This window comes from Grampus griseus (genome assembly GCF_964374135.1).
Source record: "Grampus griseus genome assembly, chromosome: 7".
NCBI lineage: Eukaryota > Metazoa > Chordata > Mammalia > Artiodactyla > Delphinidae > Grampus > Grampus griseus.
In genome coordinates this window covers 35,336,125-35,355,287 of record NC_139001.1, presented here as the reverse complement: position 1 = coordinate 35,355,287, position 19,163 = coordinate 35,336,125, and the positions used below count along the sequence as shown (strand labels likewise).

General features: G+C 35.2%; 1 protein-coding gene across 1 annotated transcript; it reads right to left on the bottom strand.

The window, feature by feature from the left end:
* Positions 1-449: 449 nt before the first annotated feature.
* Positions 450-18,982, bottom strand: TYW5 (tRNA-yW synthesizing protein 5). Its single transcript, XM_082658976.1, has 8 exons — positions 18,861-18,982; positions 14,162-14,316; positions 9,853-9,922; positions 7,402-7,446; positions 6,634-6,771; positions 4,800-4,887; positions 4,289-4,405; positions 450-1,321 (listed from the first exon to the last, which is right to left on the bottom strand). Exons 1-8 carry the CDS (start codon positions 18,936-18,938, stop codon positions 1,065-1,067), a joined length of 948 nt encoding a protein of 315 aa, XP_082515102.1. The 5' UTR covers positions 18,939-18,982; the 3' UTR covers positions 450-1,064.
* Positions 18,983-19,163: the final 181 nt, after the last annotated feature.

Below are 19,163 nucleotides of genomic sequence, written 5' to 3'. Positions count from 1 at the left end.
CATAGGTATAAATTAAAACTGATTTGAATATTTTCTGACATTCAAAAACTGAAAAGGGCAGGCCTAACTTACTGGGTACCAAGAAAACCAGGATCAGATTAAACACTTGCTTTGGACAAATCACAAAACTAATAGTCCAAATCACTATCATCTAATCCAGTTGTTCTCAATCCTAATTATGCATCAAAACAATCTATGAGTTCTTTTAAATAGATACCTATGCCAAACCTGAATCAGAGTCTACAAAGGTGGGGCCTAGGCATCTGTATGTTATAAAAAGCTCAAAAGATTAATGTAGTACATATTGTTCGTTGCCCATGTTTTTTCCTTATCTGGATTCTGATTCTAAAAATTATCCATTCTACCTCATGTGTCTCAGGGGCAGCGGATTCTACTTCCAGCTCCAGTAGCTCCAACTGACCTAAGAGTTATTCCATATCCTTTACCAGTGACTGGCTCAGGGATGGACAGGTCTAAGCCACTTTAGATCAATGAGACCCAAGCATCTGGCGGCAAATTCTGGGAAAGCTTTGCATGTTAAGAGGGCCCCTGGAATCCCCTGATTCCTCCACTTCATGTAAATGAACATGCACCCAGCCCCAACTGCTACTGGCAGCCATCCCACGAGGGAAGCCAGCACTAGTATGATGCCAATGCTGCAGTTGAAAACGGGAGAAAAAAACCCCCAAAGTTTCCTGGTGACCCTTCTGAATCACTGGAATAGAAACACTGAAGCCCTTTCTATCAGTAGACTTCATGTATAATGATTCAATACATTTTCTTATTGTTTAGGTCATTTTAAGTTGGATTTTTAGTTATTTGCACCTGAAAGCTAAAGAGCTGTCCCACTGCAGCACTTTTTCAACCATAACAATCTGTATTAAGTAGAAACCACACAAACATGCCTTCATACTTCTTTAATCTGTAAATCTGAGATTGATTTATCTTTCCTATTTTAACAAAGGATAAATCTTTAAAAAAATAATTTACATCTTGTTATACTTCTCCAGTATTTGAGTTGAACTGTATTTAAAAGTTTATGCTCACTGCATTCACTTCAATATTTATTCAAAGTTTTTGCTATAGGCTTTGTCTTGAATGTGCAAGACCATTCGCCGTGCATAGAAGTCCCTGTATTCCTCTGGTAATTCAGCCAGGGTTTTTAAGGCTCTGTCCAAAATTTGTGCAGCTCTTGATGCTGCTGTAGGATCTTTGTTTCCATAGGTATCCGTTTTATCATAGCATTCAGATGGAAGATGCTTCCAAAAGACGTTCACTCCCACTCCAAACTCTTCAGATATTACATTATGGAACCATAAAGCTGGAGAAGTTTTTAAAAAAAAAAGTTAAAAATAAAAGCTACAGTTAAAAAAAAAAAACCAAAATGTCAGTGAAATATCACGAATTGCATTATAGCCAATGCAAGAAATAATTCTTGTAACTAGATCCCTTCGTTAGCACACTCCCAGCTTTTAACAGAATCATTTTAACTTCTATGAATTGCCAACCAATTTAAAGTGTCAATAGCACAACCCTACGTTTAAAACCTTTGGAAGTAGCAAATTTTCCTTTTAACTTGAAAGACATAATAAAGTTATATTTGTTTTGTAGTTCTGTAATTTGGGGCTGTGTTTTGTGTTACTTGTTTACACTTCCTGAGTCACACAACCACATCAAAAGTGTTCATTTTTTATACACAGAACATTTCAATTATTTGAGGAGTATCTGTGACCTTTTCTGACTCAGTACAGTACTTTTGTTCTCAAAGACTTCCTGTACAAGCTGCATTTGGTTTTCTAACTTGCTTGAATCTGCATTCACTGTAGCCTCCTCAGTTTTACATTTCTAATGCAATTATAATCGTCTTATATTTCTTTCAGCTCCTTTATAATAAGTATATAAAACTAAAGCAAATATTTTGGTTGTGGAGAGGATGAGTAAACTTTTATCATATAGCTAATTAATATTTTACTTCCACTAGAAAGCTTACTTCTTTGTTTTCAATTGAGTCTAAATATTTTCAAAACACAGGTGCTACAGAAATACTAAAGCAACACTACAATATAATAAAGATGAAATACTAGTCACATCCAAAAAAAGTTTAATCCTGTGGAAAGGAGAAAGGAAGATTTATAAGAAGCTAAATTTTAGAAACAAACTCATTCTGAGTGCTCTGGGAGAAACAAAAGCTTAAAATATTTTGATTACAAAACTAGGTTCCAAACATGGTTTTAATCTTAACTACTCTTTCTTTCAGAACCTTTTTTTCCATATTCAATGTAACAGGAAAAAAAGGTAACTATTCTGTTAAATTTACATCCGAAGATGGGACTTTTGCTCTTACTTCAAAATATATGCAAATGTTCAGTATTTCTGTTTTGTTTTTTTTCTTCTTTTAAAGTTGTATACAGAATAAGGGAGAACTGCATCACCCTTAACCATGCTCTCAAGACACAAAACCCCAAAATTTAAGTAATGGCAATGGATTTAAAAAATATGTGCTGGTTGTAGCAATCCCACTACTGGGCATATACCCTGAGAAAACCGTAATTCAGAAAGAGTCATGTACCACAATGTTCACTGCAGCACTATTTAACAATAGCCAGGACATGGAAGCAACCTAAGTGTCCATTGACAGATGAACGGATAAAGAAGATGTGGCACATATATACAATGGAATATTACTCAGCCATAAAAAGAAAAGAAATTTGAGTTATTTGTAGTGAGGTGGATGGACCTAGAGTCTGTCATACAGAGTGAAGTCAGAAAGAAAAAAACAAATTATGCTAACACATATATATGGAATCTAAAAAAAAAAAAGTTCTGATGAACAGGACAGGAATAAAGACACAGATGTAGAGAATGGACTTGAGGACACGGGGAGGGGGAAGGGTAAGCTGGGACGAAGTGAGAGTGGCATGGACATATATACACTACCAAGTGTAAAATAGATAGCTAGTGGGAAGCAGCCACATAGCACAGGGAGATCAGCTCGGTGCTTTGTGTCCACCTAGAGGGGTGGGATAGGGAGGGTGGGAGGGAGACGCAAGGGGGAGGAGAAATGGGGATATATGTATATGTACAGCTGATTCACTTTGTTATACAGTAGGAACTAACGCACCATCGTAAAGCAATTATACTCCAATAAAGATGTTAAAAAAAAAATGTGCTGGTTGTTTTCAATGAAGATTAAGAAGTCAAGTATCAAATTTTTTTTTTTTTTTTTTTTTTTTGCGGTACGCGGGCCTCTCACTGTTGTGGCCTCTCCTGTCGCGGAGCACAGGCTCCAGACGAGCAGGCTCAGCGGCCATGGCTCACGGGCCCAGCCACTCCCGGACCAGGGCACAAACCTGTGTCCCCTGCATCGGCAGGCGGACTCTCAACCACTGCGCCACCAGGGAAGCCCCAAGGTATCAAATTTTTATACACAATTATGTGAAGGACATTTTATCAGGACAATACAAAGATTAACAAAACATGGTTTCTTGTCCTCAAAGAATTTATAATCTAGTCCCAAATGAGAATATCATATTATTATTAATACTTTTTAACTTAATTTTATTATCACTGAAAAGTTATTAAACATATTAAACTTATTAACTTAGATATGGAAAATAAAACTATATAAATAGAATTTGTTAATGCATCCCTTTAATCTTAATTATGATTTTATAATCTTTATAATCTTCAGGTATTCAGTTTTGCATAATAATTACAGATGTTAATTATATCACTGGTTACTAACAGTAACTAATGCCTATTTACTGTTCAAAAACATTAAGTGACACTAATTCAGACTGTAGAAAAATGATGCACACAAAAGATATCATAGGTATTAAGACTAACATTTTTATATTTAATAAAATCTCTAATCTCTCTTGGCTTTGAAATATATTTACTATTTTTTGGTAAATACTTAAGTGACAGTTCTAAAACATGTTAATATTTTAGAAACAAAATGATTTTAAAAGTACAATGAGGTATAATCTTCTCCTAGATATAAAGTATCTTGTTTGAGATCCTTTAATAAAAGAATAAAGAAATTAGAGTATAATAATATTATATATATATAATATTATATTTATAGGTTGCCTTTGAAAACAAGATTGTTAATATTGTAAGAATTTGTCTAAGCATACTTTAAACACACACACATCTGTGTATAAAAATCATCTTGTATATGACAGGATACATCTAACAAATTTTTTTACTAAAATAATCATATAATGGATGGAAGACAGAGTACAAATATTATAAACATCAAATTACTGAAGTCTAGAAATCTTACCAGGAATGAATAATACATCTCCAGCTTTAAGGGAACATTCATACCGTCTAGCCTTGGAAAACAGTGGATATTTAGCTAAGTCTGGGTTATCTACATTCAGTACTTCTGATTTAGTACCTGAAAAGTTCCAAAAAAGGATAATATAGATTGAGCAGTTAGCATTTTTCTAAAAAGTAACCACAAATATAAATTTGAAAAAATTTTTTTTTCCTGTACAACTACTTCTGTGTACTCACAATGTGAGAATGATTACTATTCTCCTGAAACCTAAGACAATTTTCAATAACACATCCTTTATTTATAACCATTGACTTCCATGTAATATAATTAAGATAATCTGAAAATCTCATTCTTCATATTGCCTATCATTACATACACAATGGAGAATACAATACATCATAATTAGGAAGAAGCCCTATAAAGTTTTTCTATGAGAATGAAGAGATTAAAAAAAAAACTAACTGAATAAATAAAACTTCAGAAATTTAAACTTAAAAAAAAAAAACAGTACCTGATAAATATAAATATTGGGCATCTCGAGGACTGAATAGTACAACACGCTTTTTTCCTGTCACTTGTATTAATAAGTTATCCATTACCTGAAGACAAATAAGAACTTATGAATAAGCAGTATCTAAAATTCAAATACACAGAACCAATGGTATTCCAAACAGTTAACCGTAAATCCTATCCTTTAATAAAGCTTGACTCACATTACCTAAAACTTATAGTAGTATTCTAATCTAACAAGGAAAACAGTTGTGTTACACAACTGTGTCGTTATTTCTCCAACACTGTCTTAAAATGGGAAGGATTGGCAAGCTATTAGGAAATCTGAAGTCAGAAAACTATTTGCCTTTGCCCCACCATTCTGACAGCAAGTATAGTTACACCTATTTGAGGCTCCCCTTGGTAAGTATCTATTTTACTTATCTGTCAAGGAATGCTATAAGGCCAAAATTAGACAACAGGTTGAAAGCACTTAGGAAAACCAGGTGTTGGGAAAATAAACAGTACTGCTGCAACTACTGCTAAACTCTTTTACTATATGGCCAACCATAATTTGGTTATAGGTATGTATCTTGATTTCCAAATTATTTCTATAGGACTATAACTTGGCAAATTTTCTTGATGAAACTATTAATAATGGAGCAATCCTGACTTTTCCTGTGTTTGTAAGGGTACACTACATTAGTACAAATTTTGAAAAATGTTGAAAGGCAGAGCTACATAATTCTCAGCTAAGGAATTAAAATATATACTAAGCAAGATATATTCATGATTATTGAGTACATATCACTTCTACCTAAGCATTTCTCCTTTTACCACTAACCCTTGACTTATGTAAACTTTAACTATACAACTAGCATTCCTTTGACTTATTTTTATGGTTAAGAAAAACTTTATAATATTTAAGATAAAATGGATACTACATAAAATAGTCATTGAATACAGTTAAAAAGTTTGAGTTACATCATTTTCTCACCTTATCATTCATGTAAATAAAACCTTAAAAAATATGCTAAGACTTTATATCTATCTCATTTAATTATAGAGTTACTATGTTAAAATCCTCCCGAGGGCCTCAGCTAAACTGTAAAACACACTTCTAAAACTTTATTAAATTTAACTCAGAACTTTTCAAAATATTCTTTTATCTTTAGAAACCTATTAGGTATTGCTTTAAGCTTTCTAAATTTCTCCACCCAACACCAAACCAAACACAATACTAGATTTTTAATATTTTTAGATACTTATATGCATATGTTTAAGCAAATAAAATTGTAACACCATAGAATAAATGATCAAGATCAATACTCTACACATCTTGCTGCTCAATAAATACAGCAGACACTTGACATTCTCAAGGGATATACAGCCTAAGACCTTCAGGTGTCCCCAAATTCTTATAATTGGAAATGGCTCTCCACAAACTTCTGCCTTTCTCCTCAACAATGGTTCCATCTAGTCATGTATCACTTCAACATCCTCATACTACAACCTTAACATTTTTCCCACTTTCGCAGCTTTCCCCCTCATCTGGTGTCCACTTTTCACATGTTAAAAAAAACATTTCAAAAAACGTAGTATATATATTATGAGGAACCAAGAATAAGACCACAGAGAAATGCAAATATAAGAAACTAACTAGGCTTTGGCATTAACTAAAATAATTCACTCCCATACCACTGCCTTGCAGAGCACCTGTTTTCAAACTTCATGTTTCAGCAAATTACATGTCAAAGATCTTTGGGGTAACCTCCAGAAAGTTGAAACTGTGAATGTTAAGTCCATAAATTCTAAAGAGCTACTGTAGTTTTAGATTTCTCATTTATGTAGCATACATCATAGTGGGTCCAAAGTTGTAACCCTGGTGAGCTAATTCGAAAAACACTGGAAAAGAACTGCTCTTCTTTGAAGAATTTTGGAAACTTAATATCTCCTTCCAATAAAGGAAACTGCTTTCTGATATCTGCAACATCCTGCATTGAGAGAAACATAATGAGAATTTTAATAATAAACACAATATTGGCATAATGCTTATTTTATCTAAGGCTGCCATCAGAGCCCATGATAATAAGGAGGAATGGGGCAAAACTCTGCTCACTGCTTTAAATACTAGGATGTGACCATAGCCAATGCATGATCTTTCAACTGAAGGAATGACAGACTATGTACCAAGACATTCAACAATATCACTATTGTTAAGCTTAATATGCTTCACTAATAGAAAAGTTCTTCCTACTTTAAGCAAGAATCATACAATTGCCATCTAATCTAATATTGAAGTTTAGGAGTCATCAACTTGAATATAAGTTATCAATTACATAAAACCTGTGGGTACTACTAAGGGAGAAGAATAAAAGAAGGTAAAGAAATAATAGTGCCATAAAGAGAAAAGATAGAATCTGACTTGATCATTTTAGGGACCACTCCTTAACACTGTGTCCATATCAATTTGATTCTGAATACATATATATGAATTATCCAGGATTTTTATAATTATTTTAGATTATATTTTATTAGCTGAATGGCCATCTGTAAAATATACAGTAGAACAGATTTCTTAATTGTGGAGAGATTAGACAACTTGTTACATTCAGAATTCTTACCTTTCTAGGGTCTTCTCCAAGTGATCGTAGGTAGTACTTCTCATCCTTAAACATTCCAAAGAAAAACAACATCAGTATTTACTTTAAAATATTAGAAAGTAAAGATGGAAGGAAATGAATCTGAAAAGCTAACCCTCAAGTCATTTTTGAAAAAGTTCCATTTTCTTACCCTTTGTACTAATGCTCTCTGGTGGCTGTATGAAGAAATGTCTCTATATGCCGCTAGTAATAACGACAGGATCCACAAAACATTAAGTAAAATAAATCCTAAAGGCGACACATACATACCACATCTAAAGCCACAATGCTTAATTTAGACTTTATACTCCAAATTATTTACAATCTTAACAGTGCCTTAAGACTTAAAAGAACTCCCATTTGTATAGCACATATGATCTCAGAGCATTGCTAAGGGCCAACGACAAACTAATATAATATAAATGTAGAATAGAAGATAAATAAAATACTTTATACTTTTAAAAATCTGAAACATTGCATTTTATAAAGCTAAGTTTATCCCTAATCACATAATTCTCAAGCCAAATCCTTAAGAGTCAGCTCATGTACGAATTAGAAATATGTAATTTCATAGTAATAAGTTTAAGTTGATGCTTTAAAAAATTGTCAATTATAACTTCACTGAGTAGCTCTAATAGGGAACTATTTGAATTATGACGCACTGTACTGCCTGCATTTCCTGTAATAATTAGAGAACTGAGATATATCAGGTCAAACACAGGGGCAACCCAACTCAAGAATTCTGCCTCTTTTATACTTACATTGACCATTATAACACAAACTTCAAAATGTATTTTATTTACCCTAACAATATATTATACATCTCTGTTCATAAATTTTACTAAACTCCTAGATTCACTGTTTTTAAAATTTTAACTAGTACCATATCAGATAAGTTCCATAAATTTATTACTGGCTAAATAGATTTCAAAGTATGTTCTTTAAAATTCTAAGAGTCTCTTCCAGTTCTAATGTTTCAGGATTTAAAAGGTAAATTCATGTGGCAGGTACAGAGAAGCACCGCAGACTGCCCTTCAAGAAAGGGTTCATAACTTATTGCAAGGAGTGTGATTAAGTTACAGCTGCCAGCTGTTAACTCTTGCAGGTCCACCTCATCCTTTGAACTAAAGGTCATGCTCTTCGTGGGGTAGCCCCAGCCAATGACTAAGCAAGATGGTAAAAGGCCTAGACATTGCTACCCAAGACAGGACTCCTCTAAGAGGTCGTCTTCACTCAGGAGTTCCACACTGATCTGGCAGAGAGACTGTCAGCTCTGCATCACCGTCTGATGGCACCCTCTACCCAATCCTCTCCTTTCCTTTCACAGGTATTACTTCCCAAAAAACCTTCTGTAGTCCTAATTCCATCTCAGCGTATGCTTCCTAGAGAACTGAACTAATAGTCCATATTCATCTTACTTACACACTCACCCTAATTTTTAGACTTTAATTTATCTTGTCTTGCCCTTTATCTTGTCTGTTTCTTTTACTTCACTTGACATTTCATGGCTATTTACATCTGTGCCACTCATTACCCTTGGACAGGAAAGGACTGATACCAAAGGGCAACTGAACATGTATGTTAAAGCATGGCTGTAAAGTTAAAAAACATTTTTCAGGTACAGCTAATGGATTCAGTTTTAGTAGATATTCTAGTCATGCTACAGAATACAGATTTCTGGAGTTTGTAGGGATACTGGTGGATCTAGTGTAAACATCACCCGATGACAGAACTGTGAAAACAAAACATTTTTACCACCAAACTGACCAGCAGCCCAGCTGGCTCAGATGCAGACAATAGCTTTCTTCAAAGCTTAAAAAGCAGTTTATTTTTCAAATGTGCTTTTGAGATAACAGAGTAAATTTTTTTACAAAAATGTATTTATAAAAGCCTCAATGCCTTATCTCAAGACATTTAAATTATTTAAAGCTGGATTTAATGTAAATAAGTAGAATTCTTCTGCATTTAATCCTGAACAAATATTATAGTAAATACACACAATAGAAGTCACATTGATAATAATAATAAAATATAGAAATAGTCTAATAGTAAGATATGAAAATAAAGTTCTCCATTAGCATTTGAACTTGGCACATCAGACCAAAGCATTTTCAGAGGAAGTAATATTAATAGCTAACATTTAGTGAGTGGTTCCTATGTGTCAGGCACTGTGCTAAGTATTCTATAGATTTTATTTAGTTAACTGTCACAAAAACCTTATGAAATAGATACCGTTATTATTCCTATTTCATAGATGAGAACACTGAGGCATAGAAAGATAATTTGGACAAGGTTTGAGACCTAATAAATAACACAGCTAGGATATATATATGGAAGGCTATAGTTCTTACACATCTAATATTCTTTTATAAGAAAATAATTTAGTATTTACATATTAATGCTTTCCTAAGAAAATGTGTTAAAAGCAGTTACCTCTGAAATAAAGAATTCCTTATGCTTTTCTTCAGCTGCCCTCTGAACCAACTTGCCAAAAGGTAAAGTTCTGAAATAAACACAAAAGAATCCTTGGACTTAGTAACAATAAATCATCTAGTAATACTCTAGTCACTATATATATATATATATATATATATATACGCATATATATATATGCGTATATATATATACACACACACTGCTTGTTGGAGTTTGATATATCTTCTGTTTTACAATATCCATAATTTTTATTATAACCTATTATGTGGAATTCTAAATTTTCAAAATTCATTTAGCATTGAGCTTATTTGACCTAGGTTGGCTGAAATTTTGATTTCAAATAGATCTACAGTACAGATGGATCCTTCTCATATCAATATACTCCTATTCTAAGTTGCTGTTAAGAAAACTGTTTCTGGTTCTATGGTATATACGGTATCTTTGGAAATAAACCAACTTTCAAGCGTTTATTGCTACTAATTTTCAAGTGTCCTCGCAAAACAAGTCTTGTGATGAATGGGGCAAGCTATCAACACCAATGCTACTTCGGAAGAGACAACAAGCAAACAGTCCAATGAAGACAAAGCCCCTCTGCTTCTCACCAACCTGCCTGCCTTCTGGCAGTAGCACACAAAACTGCTCTCATCCTCCTGTACCACCCTCTATCATTTCAGGCTTCTGAGGAATAGCTCAGGAATTCCAGTGAAGTGACCAAATTTTATTCTTCTTAAATATTTCTGCCCAAATGCCTGTCTCCTTCCATCCTGGTGAACAGGGCTGAACACTGCAGAAGCAAAGTTTGTTTCCTTTACCTCATGCTCTTGAGCCTGAAGGGCTGTCTTTTCTCTGCATCACATCCTATCCATTCAACCTTCTAGAATCAAATGTACTGCCCCCTATCTGCAGATGATACCTGTAATCTTTCACTCTTATTACCAAATATCTTTCCACTTGATATCTGTACTGGGGAGGTAAGATTTCCTTGTAAGAAGATGACCTTGCAATGTTTTCCTAGAAACATACTAGGTTAAGATAAATGTGGAATGTCAGCTGTCAGAACAGGTAACATTGTTTATTGTAAAAAATGACCCTTTGGGAATCCCCCGGCGGCCCAGTGGTTAGGACTCCACGCTTCCCCTGCAGGGGACACAGGTTCAATCCCTGATCGGGGAACTAAGATCTGGCATGCTGTGCAGTGCAGCCAAAAATAAATAAATAAATAAAAAGACCCCTTATTTATTGTGTCTAGACTAGAAGGATGGTGAGTGGACTATAGCCACCTGTTAGGAAGCAGAGGACTTGGCTTCTCCCTGTGCAGCATAACTCAGTAACTGAGCATGTTCCTTGGAGGAACTGAGAAGCCAAGGTCATGAGCCATTTCATGCTGCTGGTTTCTGCGCACTAAGTGGCTTAGCTAAGCTAGGGTGTTTCTGTAATCCACCTCTATAGTCAGTCTTGTTCCCTTACAAGTAAGCTGTCACTTGGTGAGCCAAAAAATGGTTTCTGGATTGGTGTAAGGACTCCCACTGATTCTATCTGCTGCAATACTGTTTCCTGCCTTGTATTCCTTTGCAAAGGTAAGTGAGTCTGATGCCAGATTATGGACTAGCAGGTGTCAATCAGAATTTGAGGACACACTGCTGATAATTATGTAGAGTGAGCACTCAAGAGAGAAGAAAGGAGTCTGTCATCTACTCAGACCAATCTACTACTACAGTTTTGGCTAATAATATCAACAAATTTATTTGTTCAATGTTTTCCATCTCTGACCTCACTATATACTCTTCATTCCTACCAAAGCATCTTTGAAGAGTTTGGGAACAATGTGGAAGCCTCTCTGGGCCAAAACTACCTCTGAAATTGGTGCAGTTGCTAAGGCTTTTTTACTGGAGAGAACCCAAGACCTTTACAAGAAGAGGCCAGATAGAGTAGCTCAGTCCAGATAAGCAGAACTCGGGTGCCCCCAGCAACCTTCTCCTTTAGGTCGTAGTACCTGTCAGAGCTTCTACAGAAACTAAGTTGAGAGAAGAGGAAATGAGGTATATGAATTGTTAAGTTCCTTGGCCTTAAGGTCTTATCTATCCTATGCATGTTTCAGTAAGAAGGGCATCTGCTATAGAAGTTCCACTTGTCTGGACTGACATACAGACCAGTAAGGGAGGTAGTATCAAGGAGGACTTAGGATTATTAGGACTTGGTGGAGTCAGGCAAATTTGGGTATAAGTCTTAGTTCCAACATTTAGAGCTATACAATCTTAAGTTATTTAACATTTTTAAACTTCCATTTCCTCATCTGTATAATTATTATTTAAAAAATCTACCTCACAGAAGTCTAAATGAGCAATATAATCTAGGATGCACAGTACCTGACATATAGTAAGTGTTCAATAAAGGACAGGTGGTGGGGTTAACAACAATGATAATACAGCAGCATGCAGTAGTTACCAACATTAAGAAAAAGAAGAAAAAAAATCTTCACTGTTCTGCTCCCCATTTTGGAAAGGCTGCTTCACAAAATCAAGATCAGGAATGATGAAAGTATAACAAACAATGAGAGCAGGATGATGATAGGAGTCAGATGATGTGATAGGCAGAAGCAGTGAAGCAAAGCTTATATAAGATTCAGACTTAAAAAAAAATCTATGGCCAGAAGAATAACAACTGTATCCTTTCACTACACAAGGCTCTTCTTTTTTATAGTATACTGACTCTGGAAGAACAGCTAGAGCTACCAAGAGGAGAGAAGTAAAAGCTAAGACTTGGAAACATATTTATCTTCAAATGTTTAAAAAGCAGAAATGCAACCTTAATCTGAACTGATAATAATTATATATGTGCGTAGGTTTTCTTACTTTCTAGTCTCTGTCTTTGGTCTAGATGCCTCCCTTCTTTCCTACTCCCTGATAACTGCCAAAAATGACTAAATCTATTCTCCTTCTTACTCTAAGAAACTAATCTTGCAACTCCTTAGTAGCTGTAGTGAAAGGCTTAGAGGAAGCTGGAATAGGAACTATTACATAATATATGTGCTTCAAAAACATGTTTTGAAAAGTTTATAGGACATGACATAACATCAAGGCAACTCAAGATGAAGTTTCAATACCCATTTGTTACAGCATTGGGCTCCCTGGAAAATAAACATCATTAACTGCAGGCTGAAAAATGCTCATCATTCCAGCACTTTCTTCCACTTTCTTGATTTAATAAAAAATGAAAAGTTCTTACACTTGGAAAAATTTATGGTAATTAAATTCAATCCATGGCCTATTAAAAACCAAAACTGTAATGGCAAATATTCAAAGGATCAAAAACCGAGAAATGCTTTGGCAAGCTGCTATATGAACTTGGGAAACTCTACTGAGAAAAGAACGGCCCTGGACATTAGAAGCTCTGTTTAACTCATCTTTAAACTCTGGAAGGAACAGTGAAAGCCACCTTTCTTTAAAAATCAGTCTTTTGTGAACAACATGGTTTTTCAATAGACTGAATTTGCTGGGAACTGCATGTGCTCAGAATTTGAAAGTTGTTTGTTTTTAAATTTAACATTTTTAGTGAAACTCAAGGGAATAAACTCATGGGAATAAATAGCATATTAAATCTATAAGGCTGTAGCATTTAAAGCTTTCAAGTTTAGATATTCCACAGCATTTACCTATCTTTTACTTTTAAGACATTCCAAAGCATAAAACGACAACCATGAGGGACATTTAAAGTATTTAAGATTATTTGGACAAAAAAGAAAATTAAACCTGATTTATCTAAGTTGATAAAAGATTATACCAAACATAGTAACCACTTGTCTTATATTTCTGGAGAGGGCAGAAAAAGAAAACATGAGCTTATACTTATCTAAAAACAATCTGGAATTAAAAAATCTTCCCAAAATAAGGCACTTAAAAATCAAAATAGGTTATAAAGGAAAACTTTAGAATTTATTACTCTAGATAACAATTACTAATGTGGGAGGATCAAGTAATTAATGAAGCATTGAATGAATACAGTACACTGAGCTTTAGATGAATCTAACTTTAGTTACAGAAATTCTGCTCTTTCCATGACTCCAGAAGGTATTGGGTACACACTATATTTTTAAAATGGTCTTTGGAAATGTCTTTGTATAATTATGTAAGCTCAGAATTCTTGTCTTTTAAAAGCCATTCTTTAAAAATTAGTAAGCTATTCCACAATTATATCAAACTAGCTAAAAGAGAAAATGCCATATAATCTTTGTATAATAATGCAAAAATATTTTAAAGGTTTAAAAAAAGTTATGTGTATCCCCAGAGTAAACCTCAGAAGAAAATACCTATACACAAAGTTCTTACTAATGAAGTCCATCTGGGCAACTGCAGCAACATGAATCTTCACCTCTTTCCTCCCTCCAATTTGGCTTAGGTAATCCACTGTCCATTTGCTTGTACATGTCCCCAAATCAATTCCTTCCAACACTAGAGGTTTTCTCTGTGTGGAAAAAATCAACCAAAAATTAGGGAAAACCAACAATGTATCAGGAGCTGTATTTGGTAATAAAGGGATAAAAACAAATAAGAAATGATTCTTTATCCCAAGATGCTAAAAATCAAACCTTCTGACAATTCATGCTGTAACTAAAACAGGAAGAGGACCCATGTAATATAGTTAGAACAAAATTTTAACATTAGGAAATCAAAACCAAACAAAACAGAAGTGCCACCATAAGCTTAGAAACAGAAATCTGAGTATTATTTAAAGCATTCTCTAGAGTGTTATTTATGACAAAACATACAACTGATTAAAATTTGTGCTTTATACTCAAATACTGTTTGCAACTTTTTATTTTGACACCATTCTAAACTTAACGAAAAGTTGTAAGAACATTACAAAGAACTCCCGTATACCATTTACTCTGAGTCACTAGTTGTTAATTTAACATTTTGCTCCACTTACTTTACCATCTGCTCTCACTCTTGTTATATGTGTACAGAGAGAAACATATTAAAGATAATTTAATTTTTTCTAAACTAGTTCAGTGTAAGTTGCTGACATCATGCTCCTTTATCTCTAAAACTTGAGTATATTTTCTGAGAACAAAGACATTCTTTTATATAACAACAGAATAATTATCAAAATTATATTTAACACTGATATAATACTTTAATCCAGACTGTATCCAAATTTTGCTAACTGTCCTTATAATATCCTCTATATTTTTTCCCTATATCTGAGATGCCACATTGTATTTAATTACTATATCTCTTTTACTCTGGAACAGTTCCTCAGACTCTCTTCTATGACATTGACATTTTTGAAGAGTAGGCTAGTTATTTTGTAGAATGCCCTTCAACTTGGGTTTATCCGATGTTTCTTCATGATTAGATTCAGGTTACACATTTTTGGAAAGAATGTACCACAAAAGCAATGTTGTGTCTTTCTCAGTGCAACACATCAGGTAGCACATGATATTTTCCCTATTATTTATGATGTTAATTTTGATCAACTGGTAATTCCTGCCTCAATCAAGTATTGCTACGATGAGTGTAAAAATCGTGATAAAAAAAAAAAACTCCATCACCTTCTACATGTACTAGTTGGTATTCTAATGTAAAAATCAGCTCTAACTTCTCCATTCACTTATTTTATTCACTGAGTTATAGTCTACTGACATAATTTTGATGCTCAAGTTATCCCAGATTTGGCCAGCAGGAGTCCCTTCGACCTGCCTCTTGTGACGTTTTACCTGAGCACTTCTTACTTTATGGAAAAATAACACAATCCAGTATCCTTTTACATCTCTGTCCCAGCCCTCTAGTCATTTCTTCAAGCAGCTCTGGTTTCTTCTAGTGGGGAATGCTGTTTAGAAACCATGATCTGGGTGCTGAATGTGTTTATGACTATTGGTGTGTCATTACTTCTAGGCCTTCTCAGTGGACAGAGCTAGGAAACACATGAAGGTGTGTATATACTCACTCCTCCCCAAATATATATATATACACACACATATTCTGCATATGCATATAGTTATATCTATCTATTTCTCTTTCTCTCTCAATATGTACTATACACACACACACACAATTAATGGATGTATGATGAACCATGATACTCCCAATATGGATACCTAATTCTGATCTTATACCACAAGATTTATTCTAATATTCATTGTTTATATATTTGTAAACTCCCTTCTCTTAGTGGGAAACCTGGTTCCTATCATCCTCAATGTTTAATCAATTGTACAATCCCAGAATTCACAATAAGTGCTTTTGCAATTGCTAAGTTATACCACTGTAAAAAAAAGTCTACAAACTAGAATTCAGTATTGTTTATGGTTCTTTTTGTTTTTAGACTGATATATAATCAAAGAATTGTGTTCAAAAGTGATTTAGGTTACTTCTCCTCCTCTCCCTTACTTAGGTTCACTTCTTACTTTTATATTCTATATTAGAGTTTGGTTGGTTTTTTTGAACCATTCCTTATCCTTGTTAATTTTACTATTATTATTACTGTAGAATATAAAACAGTAACGTGATCTCCAAAGTCAAAATTGTACAAAAAAGGTCACCGCATCTATAATCACCCACCTCATAATCACTCATCCCCTATACATAACCAGTCTCATTAATGTCTGGTTTATCGTCCCTGTATTTCTTTTTTGCATAGTGACCAAAAATATATATACTTTCTTATTTCCCCTTCGTTTTTATACAAAAAGTGTCTTATTATGTATTGTTTTTGTAATTTGCGTTTTTTTAAAAATTTAAAAATATATCCTGGAAATCACTACTATCAGTTCAGATTATTTCCCTCATTCTTTTTTACAGCTTAGTACACCTTAGTGTAAATGGACAATTTAATCAGTCTCCTATGCATACGTTTTTAGGTTATTTGTAATAATTCGCAAGCATAATAAACACTAGAAATTTTCATACTGTTGGAAATATATCCCCAGAGTAAATTCCGAAAGAGGAACTGCTATATCATAAAGTAAACACATCAATAGTTTTGTTAGATATGCCAAATTCCCCTCCATGAGGGTTGTACTACTTGGCATAAAACGTGAGAGTACCAGCTTCTTCACAGACCCACAAAGAATATTATTATTAAAGCCTTTTGATTTTTGCCAATATTATAGATAAATGGTATCTCAGTTTAATTTCTCTTATGAATAAAACTGAACATCTTTTCATGTGTTTAGATGCCGTTTTTATCTTTTTGTCAACTGTTGATTTTTTAATCAGATTTTTGCCCTCCCCCCATTAATTTTTAAAAGTTCTTTACGTACATGGGCTTTTACTGCCCTTTAATAAAATATGTTGCAAATATTTTTCTCCCAGTTTGTATTTTATGTACAATTTTAATCATTTATCGCACCTGAGTCATAGTTAGAAAGCCCTTCCATAGACCTAGATTGCAGAGAAATTTACCCATGTTTTCCTCTAGTACTTAACGTAGTTTCTTTTTTTTATTTAGATCTCTGATCCATTTGGAGATAACTCTTCTGTACGGTGTCAGATATAAATCTAATTTTATCATTTTCTAAATGACTGTGACCATCCACTTGTCCAAGCACCATTTATTTAAAAGTTCATCTTTGCCCCAGTGATTTTTAAAATGTCGCGTTCATCACATGCTAAATTTCCATATATATATATATCTCCAGAGCCTGGATAAATACTTCTGTGTGTGTACACACGTCTATCTTCATCCAGACTTTCTATTTTATTCCTCTAGTCTGTCTATTCATGCACCCGTACCACACTATTAAATATTAAAACATGTTAAAAAAATCTGATAGGACTATAACCCCTCACAGCTTTTCTTCAGTGTTTTCAGGTAAAAATGTCTTGTTTTGCAATTTAGTTATTAATTTCTAGTTTTATTACATGTGACCAGAGTGTTGTTTGTAATTTTCCACTTTATGAAGCTTAGTGATGCTTTGTGACATATTGTATGTCTTGTCTGGGAAGCCTAAATTACAAAACTCTTTTTGCTATTCATCTTCCAAAGCATTTCCACATACATACATCATTTGGTCTTCATAATACTGTCCTGAAGGCATCTTATACTAACGTGTCCTGCAGTGAGGTAGGGAGGACAGCAACCTATCTAGCACTAGTCTCCCAAATAAATTAAGGCTTGAATCCTCCCTATAGGTTGCTAACTCCTAAAAGAAAAAAAGTTCATCCCTGACTTTTGTAAGGACTGTAGCTCAATGACCACCCTTATAGGTGTAAATATCAACTGAAATTGCTGGAGGGGGGGCGGGTTTCTTTATCATGAGCAGGCTAACTGTAAACCTGTGGGTTTTTTTTTTTTTTCTGTAAATATCTGCTGGCCTCTTTATCTTAGTTTTTCTGAAGCCTGGATTCCCTTGCAAAGCACGGCAAGTAAAAACACTTTTTTTCCCCATTAGTATTTTTCTCTGAGAACTAAGGTTCGAATTATACGTATAAGAGAATCGAACGTCTGAACTAGAACCCACGTTAGTTAGAATCCAAGACCACTGGAAGTTTGTCGGGGGATTCCCATTGCTTCCCCTTTTGGCTCAGTGCAGTGAAAAACTTCTTCAGATCCAGTAACTCGCGTAGACTGACAGGCGCCGTTCAAGCCACTGGCTGGGGTTGGGGGCGAAACCTCCTCTAGATTTTAGAAAACCCGATGGAAAACTGGTGGTGGTGGTGGTGGGGAACTCCCTGGGTTGCCATGGTAACGGTAGAAGACTTTGTAATCAGACTCCCGCAAGGCCGCTAAGCAGCTAGTAGGGCTTCTTGGGCAAAATATTTCTCGTAGCCAGCGCTCTGCCGTCAACCTGCTCCCCAGAAACGTGGAACGGAAAACTTAACAGATGAGCCAGTCAACATCCCCTATGTGCCCTCTCCCTTGGCCGCTGGGCCAACCTCCCACCTTAGGCCGACAGCCACCTCCTCCCACACCCTGGATCGCAAGAAACCAATTCGGAGCCGCTGGAGCGCTAGGGACGGGTATCCACCGGCTTCCCGCGGTTCTGCCCCGCAAGAGGGCCTCACCTGCGGATACAGGTGCTCCATGAACTGCTCCTGCGAAACGCCCTCGAGCCGGGGTACCGGGAAGCACTGCTCGGCCATGGTTGCTCACGCCCGTCCTCTTCCAAGTCCTGGGAACCTCGGCCCTAACACGTTCCAACCGCGCGGACCGCCCGGAAACAGGTCCGGGAGAGAAAAGGTCCACGAGGCCGGCTGAGTCGCGAGAGCGGCGGGTTCCGAGCGCGGGGCTGGGGGCCGACGGGCATGTGATGGAGAGCAGGGAAGTGGCGAACTCACCAGAGGTGCAGTAAGCGGCCAGCTTGACTC